This window comes from Gloeophyllum trabeum, assembly GCF_000344685.1.
Source record: "Gloeophyllum trabeum ATCC 11539 unplaced genomic scaffold GLOTRscaffold_00001, whole genome shotgun sequence".
NCBI classification, from domain to species: domain Eukaryota; kingdom Fungi; phylum Basidiomycota; class Agaricomycetes; order Gloeophyllales; family Gloeophyllaceae; genus Gloeophyllum; species Gloeophyllum trabeum.
In genome coordinates, this window is record NW_006920410.1 from 1,355,679 (window position 1) to 1,375,170 (window position 19,492).

The 19,492-nt window shown below is 51.9% G+C and overlaps 11 protein-coding genes across 11 annotated transcripts; 8 read left to right on the forward strand and 3 right to left on the reverse strand.

Moving 5' to 3' along the window:
* Positions 1 to 532: 532 nt before the first annotated feature.
* On the forward strand, positions 533 to 1,975 carry GLOTRDRAFT_135072 (uncharacterized protein; the record flags this gene model as incomplete). Its single annotated transcript, XM_007862601.1, has 3 exons — positions 533 to 1,000; positions 1,070 to 1,142; positions 1,199 to 1,975. The coding sequence occupies 3 exons, from the start codon at positions 533 to 535 to the stop codon at positions 1,729 to 1,731; spliced, it is 1,074 nt and encodes a 357-aa protein (XP_007860792.1). The 3' UTR covers positions 1,732 to 1,975.
* Positions 1,976 to 2,214: 239 nt separating this feature from the next.
* On the forward strand, positions 2,215 to 3,630 carry GLOTRDRAFT_135073 (small-subunit processome; the record flags this gene model as incomplete). The annotated part of the gene is made up of 5 exons (XM_007862602.1): positions 2,215 to 2,436; positions 2,507 to 2,620; positions 2,676 to 2,883; positions 2,934 to 3,127; positions 3,183 to 3,630. The coding sequence occupies 5 exons, from the start codon at positions 2,215 to 2,217 to the stop codon at positions 3,441 to 3,443; spliced, it is 999 nt and encodes a 332-aa protein (XP_007860793.1). The 3' UTR covers positions 3,444 to 3,630.
* Positions 3,631 to 3,649: 19 nt separating this feature from the next.
* GLOTRDRAFT_108921 (uncharacterized protein) lies at positions 3,650 to 5,999 on the forward strand. The gene is made up of 11 exons (XM_007862603.1): positions 3,650 to 3,755; positions 3,807 to 3,871; positions 3,923 to 3,964; positions 4,019 to 4,094; positions 4,160 to 4,202; positions 4,255 to 4,649; positions 4,703 to 4,774; positions 4,829 to 4,930; positions 4,986 to 5,066; positions 5,118 to 5,350; positions 5,411 to 5,999. The coding sequence occupies exons 1-11, from the start codon at positions 3,696 to 3,698 to the stop codon at positions 5,736 to 5,738; spliced, it is 1,497 nt and encodes a 498-aa protein (XP_007860794.1). The 5' UTR covers positions 3,650 to 3,695; the 3' UTR covers positions 5,739 to 5,999.
* A 168-nt stretch (positions 6,000 to 6,167) lies between these two features.
* GLOTRDRAFT_135075 (DNase I-like protein) lies at positions 6,168 to 7,304 on the forward strand (the record flags this gene model as incomplete). Its single annotated transcript, XM_007862604.1, has 1 exon — positions 6,168 to 7,304. The coding sequence occupies one exon, from the start codon at positions 6,168 to 6,170 to the stop codon at positions 7,245 to 7,247; it is 1,080 nt and encodes a 359-aa protein (XP_007860795.1). The 3' UTR covers positions 7,248 to 7,304.
* GLOTRDRAFT_67946 (seryl-tRNA synthetase) lies at positions 7,301 to 8,951 on the reverse strand (the record flags this gene model as incomplete). The annotated part of the gene is made up of 3 exons (XM_007862605.1): positions 8,872 to 8,951; positions 7,759 to 8,821; positions 7,301 to 7,700 (listed from the first exon to the last, which is right to left on the reverse strand). The coding sequence occupies exons 1-3, from the start codon at positions 8,930 to 8,932 to the stop codon at positions 7,301 to 7,303; spliced, it is 1,524 nt and encodes a 507-aa protein (XP_007860796.1). The 5' UTR covers positions 8,933 to 8,951.
* An 89-nt stretch (positions 8,952 to 9,040) lies between these two features.
* GLOTRDRAFT_52485 (P-loop containing nucleoside triphosphate hydrolase protein) lies at positions 9,041 to 10,925 on the forward strand. The gene is made up of 9 exons (XM_007862160.1): positions 9,041 to 9,246; positions 9,302 to 9,408; positions 9,462 to 9,563; positions 9,624 to 9,819; positions 9,872 to 10,164; positions 10,217 to 10,250; positions 10,305 to 10,391; positions 10,448 to 10,776; positions 10,836 to 10,925. Exons 1-8 carry the CDS (start codon positions 9,070 to 9,072, stop codon positions 10,475 to 10,477), a joined length of 1,026 nt encoding a protein of 341 aa, XP_007860351.1. The 5' UTR covers positions 9,041 to 9,069; the 3' UTR covers positions 10,478 to 10,776; positions 10,836 to 10,925.
* GLOTRDRAFT_118670 (uncharacterized protein) lies at positions 10,861 to 12,346 on the reverse strand (the record flags this gene model as incomplete). Its single annotated transcript, XM_007862606.1, has 7 exons — positions 12,271 to 12,346; positions 12,157 to 12,221; positions 11,948 to 12,102; positions 11,804 to 11,892; positions 11,619 to 11,752; positions 10,893 to 11,563; positions 10,861 to 10,866 (listed from the first exon to the last, which is right to left on the reverse strand). Coding segments are annotated over exons 1-7 (1,122 nt in total). The 5' UTR covers positions 12,273 to 12,346.
* Positions 12,339 to 12,909, reverse strand: GLOTRDRAFT_52488 (uncharacterized protein; the record flags this gene model as incomplete). The annotated part of the gene is made up of 3 exons (XM_007862161.1): positions 12,662 to 12,909; positions 12,419 to 12,613; positions 12,339 to 12,353 (listed from the first exon to the last, which is right to left on the reverse strand). Coding segments are annotated over exons 1-3 (408 nt in total), but the record flags the coding sequence as incomplete, so codon positions are not given.
* A 158-nt stretch (positions 12,910 to 13,067) lies between these two features.
* On the forward strand, positions 13,068 to 14,327 carry GLOTRDRAFT_135078 (P-loop containing nucleoside triphosphate hydrolase protein). Its single transcript, XM_007862607.1, has 2 exons — positions 13,068 to 13,506; positions 13,559 to 14,327. The coding sequence occupies exons 1-2, from the start codon at positions 13,086 to 13,088 to the stop codon at positions 14,041 to 14,043; spliced, it is 906 nt and encodes a 301-aa protein (XP_007860798.1). The 5' UTR covers positions 13,068 to 13,085; the 3' UTR covers positions 14,044 to 14,327.
* A 672-nt stretch (positions 14,328 to 14,999) lies between these two features.
* Positions 15,000 to 17,286, forward strand: GLOTRDRAFT_135079 (uncharacterized protein). The gene is made up of 7 exons (XM_007862608.1): positions 15,000 to 15,188; positions 15,252 to 15,655; positions 15,708 to 16,577; positions 16,628 to 16,711; positions 16,765 to 16,863; positions 16,914 to 17,067; positions 17,119 to 17,286. Exons 1-5 carry the CDS (start codon positions 15,077 to 15,079, stop codon positions 16,846 to 16,848), a joined length of 1,554 nt encoding a protein of 517 aa, XP_007860799.1. The 5' UTR covers positions 15,000 to 15,076; the 3' UTR covers positions 16,849 to 16,863; positions 16,914 to 17,067; positions 17,119 to 17,286.
* Positions 17,287 to 17,504: 218 nt separating this feature from the next.
* GLOTRDRAFT_67955 (alpha/beta-hydrolase) lies at positions 17,505 to 19,030 on the forward strand (the record flags this gene model as incomplete). Its single annotated transcript, XM_007862609.1, has 6 exons — positions 17,505 to 17,674; positions 17,732 to 17,799; positions 17,853 to 17,974; positions 18,028 to 18,121; positions 18,175 to 18,572; positions 18,626 to 19,030. 6 exons carry the CDS (start codon positions 17,505 to 17,507, stop codon positions 19,028 to 19,030), a joined length of 1,257 nt encoding a protein of 418 aa, XP_007860800.1.
* Between the last annotated feature and the right edge of the window lie 462 nt (positions 19,031 to 19,492).

A 19,492-nucleotide genomic window follows, 5' to 3' on the forward strand; every position in this document is an offset into this window, starting at 1 on the left:
TGGGAAAGAAACAGTGTCCACTAGATCTCTCGTGATGCTCTCAACGGACTGCAGTGGAATGGCTTGGCGTATCATGAATATGCTGTCTATAGTACAATACACCAGCCCGATAGAGTAAATAACGAGCGTGTCGAGATAGAGAGGCAACTTTGCACATCTCCCGGGCCCATATCGTGACAAAAGCGTGACATGGCTCGCGGCGAGATCCCACTGTGACCGCATGTGACACCTTTTTGCAGAACCCCCTACATGAACCGGCATCTCTCTCCTACGTTCCACAGGCTGCATAAAAATGCACAAAAATCATGAAGACGTTCATCACTAAGTCACACACAATATGCGGAAGATCCGGTAAGAATCCGTCAAGTGTGCGGAATGCTACAGGCCGAATTCGATACTTTTTGCAGAACCCCCTCAATGATAGTATGCATCGGGTAATTGTGATGTGACCTGACGTGAGTATCGAAGATCTGTCGATCAGCGTTCCCATTACCGAGCTGTTGTGGGTCCCTTCAAGTTCCTGCCACATACGATGAGCTTCCAACACTTCAGACTGGAAGCCAGTTTCGGCCCCTCCCCTTCGTTTCAGATTCCTGGAATCTCTCTGCAGCCTGCCGCATCCAGTAGTATCCCCTCAATAATTCACGATCCCAATACGCCAGCCAGTAGTCGAGGGCAGTTTCAGGTGCAATTGAACAAGCCGGAGATACCTCAGCCCAGTAAGAGGCCTGCGACGCCAAAGGCCCCTTATGGCTCTGGAGACATAGACGATGGATACACGATGGTGTTTGAGAATATGGATGCTTTCGAAGCCTGGCGGCGCAAAGAGGAAGAGGAGAAAGTGGTCGAATTCGTGAAGGGCGACACCCACGGCTCTAAGGCCAACCCTCCAAGGTTCAAGGATCACATCAAGCTGGTGTGTGCGCGGCACCAGAGGAGCGGGAGAAAGAAATACGTGAAGAAGCACCCGGAGAGGGTCAGGAAGGTCCCGAGTCGCAAGGTACGGTACCTTCGTTGAAGGCGCCCCTATGAAATTCTGTGGTACTAAGCTCAAGACATGGGGAAGTAGATTGAAGGTGTAGGTTGCCCCGCGTCCATAAGCTTCAAAACTTATTTCCATACTCCCGAGGTTCGTGTCAGCTGTAAGTACATCTTAATTTCGGATGCTGTCTGGCCGTGGCTTAGCTTCGACGCACAGATATTTCTGAGCATTCACATGAAATTGGACTTGCAAATCTTCCCTTCACTCGTCGGGGCAGAAAGGCACAGGTAGAATTCGAGAAGGAGCACAAGGGACGCCGGGGCCGACCTCCCAAACGACTGAGAAACGAAGCTGGCACCCGCTCTTCATCTGAATCCAGCTCTCAAGGTGAAGACGACCTTGCAGGTGCATCATCGACGGCATCCTACCCACAGTCCCACTCCGCCCAGCAAAGTCACTTTTCTGAGGTCGTCTCTATGCTCGCTCCTCTGCCTCAGTTCCCTCCTCCGGCCACGGCTCCCGCGGACATGATCGAGAGGTGGGAGCGGATGGGCACCCTCTTTGATACAGTCAAGCAGCACGCTAGGACCTTTCAGTACCCTGACGCCAGCGTGGCGGCCTTGGAGAGTGTGCTGATTCGGCTGTATCTTGAGAGCCCTGTACATGGATCCGCACTCATTGCAGACACGCACAGGATCACTCAGGAATCAGACCGAGGACGGGTGCCTTCACAAGCTAATGCCGAGTAGTTCTTAGACATGCCTTGCCTGACGACTTTCTCCCTCCTTCACGCACCTGGCAGCATCCTCGAGACCCAGAACGTCTCGTACGCACCCCTGACCAGAGCGCAAATGACTAGGCCGATCAGGGCCTGTACCTTCTCAAAACGACAAGCCGGACTTCGACCTTCACCCAGTACCATGCGACAAAAACTCTCGTGGATTCTTTCGGATGTTGGCACTAGTAGGGCTTTCGTTACCCAGCGAAGGTCCCGGGAGGATTCTTAGCCGTTGAGTCAGGGTGTAACCTAGCACTAAGTAGTACTAGTGTATTGCATATCGTCTATACCAAACGGTGTTCATTTTATGCGCATATGCCAATCTGCAGCGTATACCCAGGTTATATCGCATATCTGGATTGTAGGTCCGGATTTGTCTCTGTTTGTCCTTCGACAAATATTCAACGTCCATTTGTCCTGTTCCTGATTTAGATCACTTTCTCTTCAGTCTATCATGTCTTCGTCTCTCCGCAATTCTCTGCATCGGCGACAGCATAAGGAACGTTCGCAGCTCGCACACCGGACACGGTTAGGTTTTCTAGAGAAGCACAAGGACTATGTACTCCGTGCACGAGACTACCACTCGAAGCAAGACCGGCTGCAGCGCCTGCGGCAGAAGGCAGCGGAGAGGAATAAAGATGAGTTCTACTGGGGCATGATCAGGGGGAAGACCCAGGTGTGTATGGCTGGTTGAGGTGAAAATGAAAGTGGGCTAAAGCTCATCAAGCTTTTCTGCGGCTGAATAGGGAGGCGTGCATGTACAAGATAGAGGAAATGTCGCTCTTCCGGTGGATATTGTGAAGGTGCTGAAGACCCAAGATGAGAACTATATACGCACCATGCGTACTGCCGGTTTGAAGGTGTGTCGCACATCTCTTCAATTGCGTGTCGGCAAGCTAATTGACTGATACACAGAAAATTGACAAACTAAGGAATCAGCTGAGCGTCTTGGCTGACCTCGTCAAGCCCGGTCACCCAGGAGGCCAGCTGAACGACGACGATGAGCTGGACGAGGACGAAGTCAATATCCTCGTTGAGGCCGGTATAATCCCTCCTTCGAAGATGTCCCGGAAAGACAAGGCCTCTTCGAACCATGTAGTTTTCGTGGACAGTCAGGAGGAAGGTTAGTCCTTCAAAAGGCTCTCCTGCATGATAATCAAACGCGCTATGTAGCCCAGCGGTACAGTGATGGCAAACGCAGTACAAACGATGACCACAGCCAGGGACAACCGCAGCATACTGGGGCGGATGATCTTGGATGGAAACCCGCTGAGAAGTCGAAAAAGAGACGGAAACGCACGTCTCAAACCGAGACCGAAGATGCCGAGATGACGGATGTTGGTAAGGAGTTGGACGCAGAAGCCAGGGTAAGTCACACAGACTCTTGAGTACGGATCTGCTTACCCAAGTACCTCCCTGCAGGAGTACCGCTCGAGGCTATTGAAAGAACTATCGGCACGCTTGTCCCGAGACCGAATGCTGCGGTATGCCGAGAGGGAGTTGGAAATGCAGAGACTACTGATGGCTAAGGGGGGTGCGAGAAAAATCAGGGGTTTGGAGAAGGTCGAAGGCGATGACCGGGATGAAAGCGAGGATGACGAACCAAAGCGAGGCAGGAAACCCGTCGACGAGAAGGCGTACAAGCCGCGGGTGTACAAGTGGCGACTGGAGAGGAAACGGTAGCATTTCCGTCCATCATGCACCTTTGGTCTAATAATGTGCCGTATCTTATGACCGGCTGCGCATGTTGCTGCTCATCGGCTGACAAGTCGTCGAGAGCATGGCACTGGAGCTCTACATGTAGCTGCAGCTTGAGGAACAATCAAGGATTGACGTAGTTGTGTACGGTGACTGTATTTAGCTATCGCTCTCAGCACTGCCGCCGCACTCCGGCACTATCTCTGTCTGTGTCTGCTCTCTCTACTCTTGTCTACCATGGCTACCATTAGCATAGCGAAGGCTGCTTATTCTTTTTTGAATCATGAAAAGCCTCATGTCAGTGGTGTTACTTGCGCAAAGCTACTGTAATCTCACGCGGGGACCAAGTCTTCTGTTACAGATTGGGTCGAGATCTTGACTGCAAGCACTGTCGAGGACGAGGCTTACGACGGGTATGTGTCTTGAACACGCTGTTGAATAGGCTCAGTTAATTTGGATTACAGGATCCCAGAATTAGTGGATGTAATCAATCTGCAACCCACAGGGTATGTGGCGGCGCCGGCACTTGCGAAGGGTTGCCGTTGAGATCGTTTCTCTAGCCCTGCGGAGGCATCCAGAGCTATCAGGAAGAAATTGAAGCATGGAAACTCCCATCAGCAGTATCGAGCCCTAGTTGTGAGTATCTCGCCTCATGGCGTACGCTTGGACTCACCCTAGGCACGGTTTCATCGGTCCCGTAGATCTTGAAAGCACTTGTAGAGAATGGAGGACATAAGTTCCAAAGTGATCACCTTCTATTCTCTCCCTCTCTGAATCCCACTCACTTGTCGATCAGCCACTTTTGCCGATTCACAACTTACGGATGCTATCAAGAATCTGGCTTCAGACCCTTCCACTGACCCAAAAGTGAAGAAGAAGCTACTGTCGGTCCTTGCATCTTGGAAGAACCAGTTCCAGGGCGACCCATCGATGGCGTTCGTCGCAAACCTCTACAGTCAGTGCCGCCCACGGACGAGTAGGACGGTCGATCCCAGCAGCCTCTGGGCACAGGACACTGAAAGCCAGAGGGCTTCTTTGGAATACGAACGCAGGAAGCGGGAGGAGAAGGAAAAGAAGGAGGAGGCGAAGCGAAAGGCGAAGGAGGAGAAGGAAAGGGAGAAGATGAAGCGAGAGGAGGAATTGAGGAAGGCGAAGACGCGTGTAAGACGCAAGCCGTTCGACTTCGAGAAGGTGCGTAGATTGCAAGCGGTTAGCCATCCGATAGGAATTCACAGTCTGTCCAGGAAAAACCGGAGATATTAACCACGATTGCCAATGCGTCTCAAGCCTCGAGCAATCTAGTGAATGCTATAACAGTGAGCATTTCACAATTTGTTCTCAAATCACCGTCGATAACAGACATCTTGCAGCTTGTAAACACGGAACATGACAGTCTGCAAACGAATGAACAGGTTCAAGATCGCCTGATGAAAGCCAAGCAAGTACGGAAACAACTCGTCCGATATATTCAGGTAGGCTGGCTCTCGTACTTTCCACCCAGGTGCTCTGACCTGGATGCGCGTCTAGTTGGTTGAGAACGAGGAACTCATCGGTACTCTGATTGAAACGAATGACCGGCTGGTTCAAGCCCTCGAAATGTATAACACCGTATGTCAATCTCTGCTGATATCTAGCTGTCCTTGCTAATATGCGCTACAGTTATCACGACCGACCGTCACGGAGGACGATGTATCAGCCGTGCAAGCTCGACTGGAAGCAGCCAAGATCACGGACGGCGACCAGGCACACTTGCAAAGCAGACAGAGAGCTGCCGTTGCCCGTGCTGCGCAGGCCAGCAGCGCTCGGGGAAAAGAAAGAGCACCGCAGCTGGGGTCAGGCACGCATCCTGATCTACAGGATCTCAGCTTTGGGTCGTTAGGGCCAGAGCAGAAGTAGGCTTCATATACGATCATAACGCCTGGTGATATATATCTGACACTACTTGGTAATAGCAATCTCCCTCCTCCCTTACGGCCGTCAGCACCGCGAAGTGCGGATTCTGATGACGAAGACATCACGTATCGCCGGGGCTCGCTCTCTGACTTTAGTGACTACCAGTCATCTGACGAGGAGACACATAAGCGGCAAACCTCCGCGCCCGGGCCCTCGACAGTGCGGTCATATTCCGTGGATAACAACACTGCAGGAGAGGCGAAGAGCAGTCTCCTCCACGACGATGATGTTGAGGACCCTTTCGCCGATCCCTTCAAGGATCCTGAACCGGAGATGTCAGGCGTCGGTACCCCTGGTATTGCGGAGAAGAAGGGAATGCAATGGTGAAGTCCTAGTAATGTGGGGAGAGCTGTGGAAGATTCACAGTCTATAGTATACTTGTTGGGGGAGTGTAAGGTAGTTTCTGTACCCATGGACCGGTCTAGTTGAATTCTGCTTCATGTAGCTTCTACGGCGTCTCTCCATGTATACATTAGAGCATATTCGCTGTGGTAATTACCACAGCATGGGGCCAATGGGGTCGCTTAAATCCATCAAAATTCCCTTACTTGGGAGCTCCACCCGTAGTAATTACCACACCGAATATGCTCTATTGTATCGTTCTAAACATATAGTCGTCGGGTTACAGATAAAGCGCAGAGCATTGCGTCACAGCCTTGTTTCGCATGTTCGGATCATCTCGTTTTCACTACATCCCAGACAACAGTGCCCTCTGGCCCAACTCCGGCGTACCACACTTTCAACCATTTCGCCGCTATGTCAAAGCGCTCTCAAGTGACACAGGAATCAGGCGACGAAACATTTCAACCAGCCAAGAAAGTGCGACGTTCAAGTGCGGATGTCCCGACGGATGTTAGAAGCTCTACGCCTAGCTCCTCGGAGCTGAGGAGTCCCTTCCTGGTTGACGCGCCATCGCAAGTCGTAACAGTAATCTCCTGGAACGTCGAAACCTCTGCACCTTTCTTAGACTTGCACCCTCGTAAACTCGTGTCCTACGGGGTCACCTCATCAAAGCAACAGAAGCCAAACGTCCTGCGACAGTTGATAACGCGGCATAACTTCCCAGATTTTGTCTGCCTGCAAGAAGTCCGTGGCAGGCACGGCGACAGTCAGTGGATAGCAGCGTTAGCTGCTGCAGCCAATGGTTCCGAAGGACCAAAATACACGGCTTACACGTCCCTCAATCGCGCCACAAGGGGACAGCGCCATTTCGGCGTGGTTACGTACGCCAAAAATCCATCCCAGATTGCCGTAGCTCGAGAGGTAGAGTGGGACGTGGAAGGAAGGGTCATGATCCTGGAGATGCACAGTGGCTGGGCCCTTGTTAACGTATATGCTCTCAATGGCAGTGAGTATGCCTGGGTGGACCAACGCACACCGCAGAAGGCGACAAGCAAGACGCGTAATCAGCGAAAACGCGAGTTCAACAAGCTTCTCCTGGAAGAGGTCAAGAAGATGCGAGCACGGGGACTACGAGTCATCCTCATAGGAGATTTTAACATTTCACTCACGAAGCGCGACTGCATTCCGAGACTCCGTACTGAATATCCGCACGCCCTCGCGCGGAAAGAATTCAACGAGCAATTTATACCTCAAGCTGCAGTTGTCGACATCTTCCGCGAGCGCCACGGGGACAAGAACGAGTTCAGCTGGTTTGCCAAGGGGAAGCCACGAGGGACAGATTGCGCCAGAGTGGACTATGCCTTGGTCGATCGCCGACTCATAGGCAACGTCGTAGAAAGCGCATACCTAGAGGACCCCCAGGAGCGTGCGCATAGCGACCACGCGCCCGTCCTTCTCAGACTGCGAGACATGGACAGAATAAAGCAAGAGTGATATATCACAGATGACAGTTGTCACCGACCACACGAGATCGTCTATGGCTCGGTTTACACCCAGCGGATGATATCCCGTTCACTATTAATAGCCCCTACCCAGAAAGGCTGAAGCGCCTTTGGAAGATTTAACCCCACGACGTTCCCCACTTTGTCAAAACGCGCGCCATTTTCTAGGAGAGCGACGATGAGCCGGGGTACGGCTGCGGCAGTGCCGTTGAGAGTATGGGCAAACGGAAGCGTCTTTGGTCCTGCGGGAGAAGAGGATTTGGGCTCTGATGACGAGCATAACGATTCCGGGCGATATCGGATGTGAAGGCGCCGAGACTGGTAGTCCGTGCAGTTCGAGGTGGAAGAAATCTCTCCCCAAGAACCACGACCTGGCATCCAAGCCTCCATATCATATTTGCGATAGGCACTTGCACCCAGTTCCTCTGTAGGCATGTCAAGCACCCTGGATTTACCGGGGTTTAAACACTGAATCCATCAATACCATGATAATTGTAGTTCACCTGAATGTCAGTCCAAGTCCTTCGAAGATTTGGGTCTGCAGCTGTTTCATTTCGTCCATCATTTGCTCGCTCTGTTCCTGCGTAGTCACGACGAATAGCTCTAGTTTCGTGAACTGGTGGACTCGGTATAAACCCCTGGTGTCTGCCCCTCGAGCACCTGCTTCGGCTCGGAAGGCTTTGCCGAGGCCTACGACCTTGGCCGGTAGCTCGCGAGAGTTTAGCACTTTGTTAGCGAACATACCGGCCAACGGGATTTCAGCGGTACCCGCAAGAACAAGTTCTGGATGGTGGCCCTCCTGCTCGGCCCCGGGGTGCTGAGTAATATGATACATTTGTGAGGTTGGAGAGCTCGATTGCGGGTCCCGCGGGGTAAACCCGCACCTGCGTGCGATGTCTAGACTGACAACGTCGGGAGTAGTGACCGGAGTAAACCCGTGTGCAATAGCCATAGACATCGCGTAATTCGTTATGGCCATCTCGAGTAATGCTGCTTCATTGAGTAGATAATACCAGGAGGACCCTGTAACCGTCGCCGCAGCCTCGAGATCAAAGAGGCCGAGACACCGGGCGATGCTCACATGGTCCCTGGACGAAGATGCAGGTATCGGTTCTGGACCATGAATGGACAAGACAGAAGCGGCGTCTTCAGGTCCAATAGGCGACGATGGGTGCGTATCATTCGGAACCGCGAGTGCTAGTGCAAGCAATCGGTCTTCAGTTGCAGTCAGTTCTTCCTCCAAGTGCACGATTTCTGACTTCAGAAATTTGGCGTCCTCCAGGGCTGCTTTCTTAGCTTCCGGGTCTCCGGAGCTAGCGCGTATGTGGTCTCCAATTGTGGACTGTGCATGGCGTTTCGCATTTAGAGCAGTTGCGATTGCTTTCTGATCAGCATAGAGACGCGCGATAGACTGCAGGGCCCCATTAGGAAGTGGTGCCTTTCGATTGAAGGCGTTATGAGACTTGAAACTAATGTCTTCGACGAGACCGCGATAGTCCAGTCTGGGTTTAGGTAGCCTAGAGGTGCCCTTCTCAGGTTGCGTTGAATAATTTTTGCTTCTGGAATCTGAGGTGTATCAGAAAACGCACAGTTTGACGATAAAGATGAACACAGACAAAATTCGTACAGTCGTCGGACGACATGCCTTTGAGTCCTACATGACAGCATGCCAGACATTTGGATGCTCGGGCTGCGCGTGACAGCAAATCGCGTAGAGTCACAGAAGAGTCACGCGTTTATGGCTTGCAATCGGCGCGTCCAACCACATTGCAATCACATCCTCCACCGACCTTCGGGCTCGTCATATATCATTCATGACTTTATCGGTCAAGGGGAAAGAGAAAGCCAACGGCGCCGCTGATACCTACGAACTTCCCTGGGTAGAGAAGTACAGACCACATGTCCTCGACGACATCGTAGGGAACACAGAGACCATCGAGCGCCTGAAGGTCATCGCGCGCGACGGGAATTGTCCGCATATCATCATATCGGTATGCTCTGTACTCTGCAAGCACGTCTGACAGGGACTTATAGGATGGGTGTTAGGGCATGCCTGGGATCGGAAAGACCACAAGTATACACTGCCTGGCACATCAGTTACTCGGTGACGCTTATAAGGAGGGGGTACTGGAGTTGAATGCGTCAGATGAGAGGTATTATCATCCTCTCGACAGTTTGTTGAACTGTGAATGATCGGCTCCGTTAGAGGTATTGATGTGGTTCGGAACAAGATCAAAACGTTTGCACAGAAGAAGGTCACACTACCTCCGGGACGGCACAAAATCATCATACTGGACGAGGCAGACAGGTGGGGCATTCAGGCAGCTACAACGCACGATAGATGCCATTAACGCGCGTCGACAAACAGTATGACAGCAGGAGCCCAGCAAGCACTACGTCGAACCATGGAGATCTTCTCGAATACAACACGCTTTTGCTTGGCATGCAACATGTCCAATAAGATCATCGAGCCCATACAAAGTCGATGCGCTATCTTGAGGTATGCCAAGCTGCGAGACGCGGAAATTTTAAAGCGGCTGTTAGAGATATGTGAGGCGGAGAAGGTGAGCCCAGCTATGTGGACAGCATTGGGCTATAACTGACGAGTCCTTGGAGGTCCAATATAACGACGATGGCCTAACAGCATTGATATTCACGTCAGAAGGAGACATGCGGCAGGCCATCAACAATCTTCAGTCGACTTGGTCAGGGTTCGGATTTGTATCGGGGGACAACGTCTTCAAAGTGTGCGACCAGCCCCATCCCATCACTGTCCAAGCTATTATTCGTGCATGCACAAAAGGGGATATCAATGACGCTATGGACAAGCTGTCTGAGTTGTGGGCTCAAGGTTACAGCGCTGTTGATATCGTTGTCACGATATTCCGAGTGGTTAAGACGTCAGACGAGTGAGTGCAATCCTCTGACCGGCGCTTCACAGTACTCTGAACTATTCGACAGATTGCCAGAGTATACCAAACTCGAGTTTATTAAGGTGCGTTGGCATCTTAGCAATCTATAATTCTGTTTTTATAACTTCTGTGTACAGGAGATTGGGTTCACGCATATGCGCATCCTAGAAGGGGTGGGTACCTTGATACAACTCGGGGGTCTTATGGCACGCCTGTGTAAGATGGTGAGTCCTGTATTAAGACGATATGATCCTACTTGCCTAAACGTGGTGATTGGTAGAACATGAAGCCTGAACTCCTGCGAATATGATACATATTGTGTAACATCTCACCTCCATGCGATTCTCATAATATAGGCTATAACTTTGAAAGTCTGAAGCTATGCCGACTACAGAACAAATATCTTGTCTTAAAAGAAGTGCTGACAGCAGACAATATCTCGAGCGACCAAGCAAGCGCGGAGTCTTCGGCTGCTACCCCTCCTTGGAACTATACTGGTGTATCAGACTCTTCCTTAAGCACCTCTTCCGGTTCATCGCCAGGTCCAGGCAGCTCCCAACCAGTCTCCTCCGCCTCGTAACGAGAATGACTGTATATGCAGTGTTCGATCTGTGAGGTAAACGACATCATCATGACCATGCCGTCCAAAAGTTTCATAAGGGACTGACCGCGTCGAGGAAAGACATGGTATTCTTACGTCTGCGAGGCCGACACAAGGTACAAACCAATTTCACGCGGTGATCCAAATCCTGAGCTCGAGACAATGTCGTCGCCATTGGGTTCAAGCCGCATACTTGGAACACTTTCTCTATTTTGTCAGCCCAAGGGCACCATTCCAAGCGCTGGCAAGACCAAGGGTATTCTCCCGCGGCAACACGAGCTGCGTCATCGTATACTGGCTCGACGAGGACGTCTCGTTCTGATTCAGAATTTTCATTTTCAGGCCAACGCCAACAGCAAGAGTGTTCCAGGGCCGCAGGGTAAAGGACGACGACGTTGCATTTTGTGCATTTGAAGTACGCAACTGCCAGCTTAAGCGGGTCTTGGTCTTCATTCAGAGGAAGTGCCATCTGCCTTCTGGCATGTGCTCGTAATTGGTTTGTTGCGATGGTCCGCCAGTCCTCTGCTAAAATAGGATATGTTTTGAACAGCTGATCCAGCGCACGTTGGTCTACGTTCTTGTCCCGCGGGATATCGAGCAGAGCACGGACTTGAGGAAGCAGGCAGAAGTCGACGAAGTGCGGCCTGATACCATCGTGCTTTCGTCTCTGGTCATCTGCAGCGGTCCGAACTACTTCGAAACGATGAATGAGCGTATGTTTATACTGGACAAGTAGGCGACGGGTTCGATAATCCTGCATGAATTGGAATATTCCCGATTTTATACTGTCCCAGCCTAGCGATGCACATGCATAAGCTTGTAGAGGGAGACTTGGGGCGAGAAACGGCACCTTCGTGGGTTAACTCCTCGGTAGAGTCCACCAGGGGATGACGAGAAAACAGTTGCCAGTCTTTCCGGTGAGGCGAAGTCGTTAGAACATCGATATCTTCCTCAAATTCCCCTTGACGCAGACGCTGACAGATACTAAGGCAAGTAAGTCACCGCAAATGACTGAAACAGGTGAATGGCAATTACTCGGCTCTTCTCTTATTTTTCGCTGTCCTGATCTGTTGCTGGCGCCTTTTCTTCATTGCAGCAGTGTACTTTCGCAACATTGGAGCATACTGAATGTAGGTGCTTTAGCATTACTTGCGTTGGCCTAGTAGGTTAGAGACACACCTCAGTAATTTGCAGGGTAAGCTCTGCTTTCGTGAGCGCATACGCTTCCTTGAAGTCCTCGGACGGAGGATTGGCGGATTGATTGAAAACCTCGTCGTGATGGATTAGATCTGGCAAATGGAACCAGTAGGTTGCCATCCCCCTTCTTTCGGGTCCTACATATCAGTAAATAACATACTGTAGGAGACATGGGGAGATTGAGAACTTGCCAGACGCGTGTGGTAGAACAAGGATGTCATTCAAATCGGGTTCATCAGAACGCTTCAGAACAACCCTAAGCTCCGGTAAGCGGCAGGAATCGATCTGACAATGGAAGGCCCTACATGGCTGCTCTGCAAGCTTTACAATAACGAACGTTGAATTCCCACAACACATCTGTCTGGGTTTCATCATCCACGCCACAATTCTAATGTCAGAGAAACGAATGGCATCAGACAACACGAGAGTGTGCAGAATTAGAAGAATGTGTACATAGCAATGGGACTCGAACATGAGGCTTGCATATTTAGGTTCACTTAAGTAAGGCGGACAGTTGGGAAGTGCCGGGGCATTGTGACGAGCCGTCCTCCAAGCCACTGCGGAGGAACGGCTCAGCAGCAAGTTCCTGAAGGACTTGTTTGACCTTGCCAAGCGCAGTAGGTCTTCCGGAGCGAGATGGCCGAAAATCTGCATCAATTTAGTCAAACTGCAATGACCGGCACCCCCACCACATACCTCGTAGAGCACATCAATTGGCAGTTCAGGCAGGCGGTCGAGCGAAGAAGTGAGCTCTCCATGGACAAGGTCAGCATGTTCAGCTTTCCCGGTCTCTTGTATTGCTGCTGATTTCCTTGGTTTCTTGCCCGGACGGGACGACGCTTCCTGGTTCGCCTCTATTCCCCGCTTACTTCGGGTCCTGCGAGCGCTAGGCATGTTGGCTTTGTCGTCGGCACACCAGTGAAAGAGAGTGAAGAAGACGTTGGCAGCCTGGATGAGGGATTCGGAAACGCCACAATGATCGCGAACTTCGCGACTACGTTGACTCGGACACGATAGGCGTGTTACGTAAGGCACTTTCCTCAGTCATCTCGTCCGAATCTTGGTGAAGCTCTGTCATGCTGTCATCCGAGCTGTATCCTTGCTTTGCACAATCGCCACAATGGCTGCCGACGAAACTCCCGTCGGAAGGCGACTCAAGGCCATAAAACAAATTATCATCGTATGCTCTGGGAAAGGCGGTGTCGGGAAATCCTCCGTATCAGCACAGTTAGCTCTCTCGCTATATGCCTCTTCGCCAAGTGCCCGTGTAGGAATCCTCGATGTCGACCTGACGGGCCCATCTATACCGCGGATGTTGGGCCTTGATGGTCACGGCGTTCTGCAGAGTAGCGAGGGATGGGTCCCTGTCTATGCTGATGGCAGCGAGGCAAGACTCGGATGCATGAGTGTAGGCTTTCTTCTGAAGCGGAAAGAGGACTCTGTCGTCTGGCGAGGACCCAAGAAGAACGCCATGATACGCCAATTCCTGAGTGACGTGCGATGGGGAGAGCTGGACTATTTGGTGATCGACACCCCGCCAGGTACGCTTACCATGATCCGATGCGAATTTCGATTTAGCTCAACGTTCCTTAGGCACCTCCGATGAGCATCTATCACTCCTCGAGCATATGGCCCCTGCACACTCAAGATTGTCAGCTGTGATTGTTACGACTCCGCAGGCCGTGGCCCTGATGGACGCGATGAAATGCCTGTCATTCACCCGGACTGTCAATCTGCCCGTTCTTGGCTTAATCGAGAACATGAGCGGATACGTCTGCCCATGTTGCGGAGAAGTCAGCAATGTGTTTTCAACCGGCGGAGGCGAACAAATGGCCAAGCAGGAAGGGCTGACGTTCTTGGGAAGCCTACCAGTCGATACGGAGCTGGTTACGTTGTTAGATGCGGCGGAATCGACGCAAGCTGTCCATGAATTGCCTCATGGGACGGAACGGACGTTTCAACTTATAGAGCAATACCAGCGTACATCATCTTCCAAACTCTTCAAACCCATAGTGGATCGTATCGTGGGTGCACTATGCGGCCCTGGCGATGTCGGGGATGGGACACTATCGTCCTGAAGGGTCTATCCAAAGATTGCGGTGAATGTATTCGTATTTGCGTATTTGTAGGCAGGACTAAAAGTTGACCCTGTCGTGTAGACTGACTCCTGTATCGATACATCACAGTTCTTCCTGTACATTACAGCTGTCTACCTCCAGCAAGGATTGAAGCTCATGGGTGCCTCGCGTGCGGCGCTGACTACCTACTGTTGGTCACCAAATCGGCTGGAATACACGCAAACTGTCCATCTCGACATCCGGATATATGCAACGACAAATTTTCATCCGCCCCGAACAGCCCGCCCGTCGTAGACCCTGCCCAAGCGGTCACCGGAGACCCGCAGCGGAAACGCGTCTGTAGGCGTATACACCCTGTCGCCAGACCACTCCCCAACGTTGTGTACCTTGCAGTCTCCAAGGTGTCTGGTCGTCATGGGTGACGCATTGCTTACCTTCGACGACGAGGACAGGAGCTTCGATCCGGCTCGTAAGCCGTCGAGTCCGATGATGTGTTCCGGTTATTGGACAGTATTACAGCAGAGTACAGCGCACGACTGACATCGGTGGCTTGATATCTCGGTGAATCGGCTCTATCTGCAGGCTACCGCAGCGAGACCAGTCCAGCCAAGCTACTGTTCTACCCGAAAACATACTAGCTTAGGGTGGTGTCAAGTGTGGCCATTTGCGGCGGAATCTCTAGGAAAACATAGGAGGTTCGGGAAAATAGGTAAAACGAGTTTGGTCGTGCAGCAGCAGAAGCGGGGGGCGTGGCGGTGACAGCCGTGTAAATTGCGGATGTAATTTCCTAAAATGGTATGCACGTTTCATGCAAGTACGTGATGCAAGTTCGAATTCCTGCCTGCAGCCTCAACTATAGTTCGTTTACCCTTCTTTCATCCCGTCTCCCATCCTGCCCATGTCGACCCTCCTCGACGGGCACGTCTATCCCATCTTCTGTTGAACGGCATCCACGACCCTAACGCCAGCCTATTCTGAACTGTATTCTACCACGCACAAGACTCGACTGCACGACCCGAATACGAACACGACTATGAACGACTCTGCTTACGAACAAGAACATGTACAGCTTAAAGGCTGTGACTTGAAGCTGTCATCCTTGCCCAACCCTATCAGTGCTATACACGCGAGGCTCCTCGAGGAAGGTATGCAGGCATGGTTGTAAATGGTTTGCATAGCATGCATGATATAATTAACGATTTCCTCAGGTGTGCCAGACACGCCCTCCTCAGATACTACCATGCCTCGAGACGATCTTCCGCCATTATTCTATGTACCTCCACCGGACGAAGAAGAGGAAGAACAAGGATCTATACCGGGCCACCGTAGGGTCGTGCGGCGTCGGAGTAGCCACCTCGAGCGCTGGATTCAAGATCAGCATCGTTTGTCCACATCGTCCAGCTCGGAAGATGGCGACGTATTCGTCTCGCTGAACGACGACGTTCCCGCTATAGGGACGGCATGTCACCCATACCTTGCATACCCTCACCTTACGACGCGCCACTGCAGTCGGGAAGACGACAAACAGACTCTGGAGAGCTTCATCGTTATCGACGACGACGATGTCAAACACGCGGATGCGGAACTCGGACGCGATGGCCAGGAGGAGGAGGTGCGTCGCTCACGTGACCGCTCAGCACTTCGACTGAATGGGTGCATTTTAGGAACAGTCCCGGACCGAGACTCCGTTCCCTGCTACTCCTGCCATTGACATTTCGACGCCACCCAAGTCACGCAGGTACTCGAATCTCCTACAGGCGCCGTCCCCTCTGCGCAATTTGCATTTCGGACTGTCCTCGAGGCGGTTATCTTCGTCGACCGGCTGTACATCAGTATCTGGAAGCCCTAGTTCCTCTGGCTTGTCCCAAGCCAAATCTGGCGGACCGAGCACTGGTAGCGTTGGACACAGTCCTGCGCACAAACGTAGCCATAGCTGGGGATCGATACGTCTACCCGGCTATCGTTCGTCCCTTGATTTGTCTCCTAGCAGCTGGAAAGTCAAGCGCCCTAGCGTATTAGGCCACTTCTCGCAGACCTCTCTCGATTCTCATCCAATTGACGAAGATGATATTGCAGCTCCACGGCCGAGCTTCTGCTCTGACTCATCGTACACGTCCGGTCCTGCTCGCAGCAATCACACGCTGAGCACTGACGCACCTGTGACGCCGCATGATATCTCGCGCGGATCCATTCGCACTCTACCCGTGTATTTTTCCAGATTCTCGTCTCCCCCGCCATCCGAGTTTTCTGTGCCGGCCAGCTCTCGTACTCCGGATGAACGTCCTCAGACAGCTCAGCCGAAACGTCTCGCCCACAAAGCGAGCACAATCCGGGTGCCGTTTGCTTCGAAGAATCCGATCAATTATGCAACGTTAATGGCTCCGACCACGCTGCCGCAGACGATGCGCTTTGGAACGAAGGTACCTGACGTACTGGCTACACCGAAGAGTAAGAGAAGGAGGAAGAAGCTAGTGATAAGTGGCCTCCAAGCAGGCGAAGTACATAGATTTGAAGCTGTGAAGAAGTGGTGTGAGGTACGTGTCTTAGCACTAATCCCACTTTACCCCATCTCAATGGGATGCAGTCGTTCGGCGAATTAAGTCAAATCACTCGTATGCCGAACGGAGACATCTACGTTCACTTCCGGAAAGCTGAAGTCGCTGATAACGTGAGTCGTCGGCGTGCATATACGATATATCCTTGCTGAGACGTTTATTCTAGGTTTGTCGACTGAACGCCCGAGTGCTCATCGCTGGAGCAGGCAGTGTATCTTTGTCGTGGTTCACCGGGAAGAAACCCACATAATAATGCTGTTGTTTGGTACGTGTCTCGGAAGCTTTCGTAATCCACTTTGACTGAAGGACTCGCAGTGCACTATCAGAACACCGTCACGACCCGTAGAATATTGTGCCACGATCTAATCACTTACTACTACCGATCGACGCACACCTCGAAGCTAATCAACTTCATGCAGATATATGCCAACCTCTCATCGTTCTTGGTTCACGACTTATGACGACTGTTGTGAGTTGGCATTATCTCTCATTGAGTCGTTTGCTCAGGCGGGCTGTCCAGTATCTCCTGCCCATATGCACCATCCTACATAATTGCATTCTTACCCCGCACATTTTATCATCCCATCCCCATGCACACATCTCCCGCACTCGACGGCTCTTGCATACCTACCTGGACATTTGATGTATAATTCGAGTGTGTATTACATCTCTTCTCACTCTTGTGCATGAATATAGTGGGCGCGTACTTGTATGTTGAGCAATACACGCAGCGAGCGATGGGTGCCTGCTTGGTTGTTACTGGCTTATCTTTAGATCCGTGTCCCGATCGCCGGCTTAATACCCTCCGATCGTGATCGTGTCTCCGACCGCCATCTCCTTGCCAGCCCTGCGTCGCGATCGCGTTAACCCGCTGTGAAATGCCTCCCTTTACAGAATCTCTTCCCTATGGCGGCGGCGCACCCAGCTGGCGAGGATACCGTAGAGCTCAACGAGCTCGCCCCGCTGGTCATCGTCGAAGGCTTCCTTGGAGGCTTCGGGAGCATCCTCAAGGGTGCCTTTGAGACGCACCTCAACGTCGATAGTGGTCCGCGGCATAGACGAGCCATCTTCGCCAGGTAAGAATTGATGGGGAGTAGTAACTTATAGCTCTATGGATTTTACTAGTTATCCAGTGTCGGACCTGTCAGCTCGTTGCATGACCGCGCATGCGAGTTATACTACGCTATAGTGGGCGGGACAGGTGAGGACCGCTTCCTTCAACGGGCGAGTATGCTATGATTGACGAATCTTCAGTTGACTACGGAGAACAGCACGCCCGGAGACACAAGCATGCCCGCTATGGTCGTACGATCGAGAAGGGATTGTACCCTCAGTGGTCCAGAGAGCGACCTTTACATTTCCTCGGGCACTCCATGGTGAGTTTATATGTCTCACGGGAAGGGCCCATTAGCTCAATTGTTCCTTTCAGGGAGGACCCACTATTACGAAGATGCAATGGCTACTAAAGAAGGGGCATTTCGGCAACGGTTCCAGTCCCGACATGGTACTGTCTGTTACTGCAGGTAGGGCGATCGTCAGCTAAGAGACTGTCTCGAACCTCAGAACTTTCTGCCAGTGTCCGCTGCCTTCCGTGGTAGCCCCATCACCTACACCCTTGGCTCATCCACGCGCAACGCCCCCTGCGTCCGTCCGTTCTCCTTCGGCTCCCTCCTCGCCAAGACTATCCACATATTCTCCTACCTATCCCCCATCCTCCCCGCCCCCTCCTCGTTCTATCTCCTCTCACCCTTCGACTTCCACATAGACTCACGGCGGAGCTCGCTCACCTGCCGGCACATCGGTGTCAAAGAGCTCATCCAACAGATATGGAAGAGCGACTGGGCAGAGAGCCGGGATTGCGCACCGTATGATGTAACGTTCGAAGCTGTTGACGCGCGAGAACGCCTTGTCGACGGGAATGGGGAAGGGATGCCATGCGAAACGACGTTCTACCAGAGCTATGCCACATGTATGGTACGTCCCGCCGCTTTAACAATCTTGTATCCATCCTCATTTGGCTTGCATAGACGGAGAAGGTGCACCCTGACAGCAGTATGCATGCGCCTGCGTCCCTCCTCCCTCACCTCGTACATCCACCGCTCTACCTGGGCGCTAAGATCATCGGTTCCTTTGATTACTCCGTCATCCGCCCCGTCCCTTCCTTCTTCCCCCAGTCCCGAAGTGAAGACGGAGAAGATGCCACATCCATAAATGCCGACATACTCTTCCCGGCCGGGCCAGGACCCTCTGGCTCCGACAGTGGGTCAGAGTTCGACATCGAAGGAGGTGTGCGTTCGGCGCCCCATGCCAATAAACAGGAAATGGGGGAAGAGTATTGGGCAAACGACGGCGTCGTACCGTTATTCTCCCAGTGGCACCCCCATGCTTGCAGGTATGTTCAATTCTCCCTCGTCACTCTACGACTCTCATGATGTACACGCCATTTTTGCAGTAACACAAAGTGTCGGCATTATTTGTCTGACATGCCGGAACATTCAACAGTACCTGACCTGGAACCGGGAGTCTGGCATGTTCATGAGGTACACGATTCAAATCACCTTTCTCTGATACCTGTCTGGCTTGGATCTTTTCGGCAAAGGATCTTCTGGGAGGATTTGGGTCATTGGCTACAAGCTGTCGGTAGACATAGATCTAGAGAGTGATCCCATATTTAATGCAAAATATGGGTTGTCTTCAGCTTACCAATTTCATACGTGAGGCCAATGAGGCCAATGCCGATCCTAATGCTCTTCATGCGCATGAACTTGGAACGGTGAAGACATGACTCTGACTAGAACATATCTGCTATACTAAAATTTACTTATCTGTGGGTATACTAATTTACATTGCAGCGCAGAGGAGAAAGTGCAGAAATACGGACGAAGATGAAAAGA

Bases quoted from the DNA above. Each gene is read 5' to 3' on its own strand.
- GLOTRDRAFT_108921 (XM_007862603.1), top strand. From the start codon at position 3,696: ATGGCTACCATTAGCATAGCGAAGGCTGCTTATTCTTTTTTGAATCAT. The intron at 4,650-4,702 runs GTGCGTAGATTG...CAGTCTGTCCAG, and splicing joins AGCCGTTCGACTTCGAGAAG to GAAAAACCGGAGATATTAAC. The intron at 5,351-5,410 runs GTAGGCTTCATA...ACTTGGTAATAG, and splicing joins TCGTTAGGGCCAGAGCAGAA to CAATCTCCCTCCTCCCTTAC.
- GLOTRDRAFT_135079 (XM_007862608.1), top strand. From the start codon at position 15,077: ATGAACGACTCTGCTTACGAACAAGAACATGTACAGCTTAAAGGCTGT. The intron at 15,189-15,251 runs GTATGCAGGCAT...CGATTTCCTCAG, and splicing joins CGCGAGGCTCCTCGAGGAAG to GTGTGCCAGACACGCCCTCC. The intron at 16,578-16,627 runs GTACGTGTCTTA...AATGGGATGCAG, and splicing joins CTGTGAAGAAGTGGTGTGAG to TCGTTCGGCGAATTAAGTCA.
- GLOTRDRAFT_135078 (XM_007862607.1), top strand. From the start codon at position 13,086: ATGGCTGCCGACGAAACTCCCGTCGGAAGGCGACTCAAGGCCATAAAA. The intron at 13,507-13,558 runs GTACGCTTACCA...AACGTTCCTTAG, and splicing joins GGTGATCGACACCCCGCCAG to GCACCTCCGATGAGCATCTA.
- GLOTRDRAFT_52485 (XM_007862160.1), top strand. From the start codon at position 9,070: ATGACTTTATCGGTCAAGGGGAAAGAGAAAGCCAACGGCGCCGCTGAT. The intron at 9,564-9,623 runs GTGGGGCATTCA...GTCGACAAACAG, and splicing joins ATACTGGACGAGGCAGACAG to TATGACAGCAGGAGCCCAGC. The intron at 10,392-10,447 runs GTGAGTCCTGTA...GGTGATTGGTAG, and splicing joins TGGCACGCCTGTGTAAGATG to AACATGAAGCCTGAACTCCT.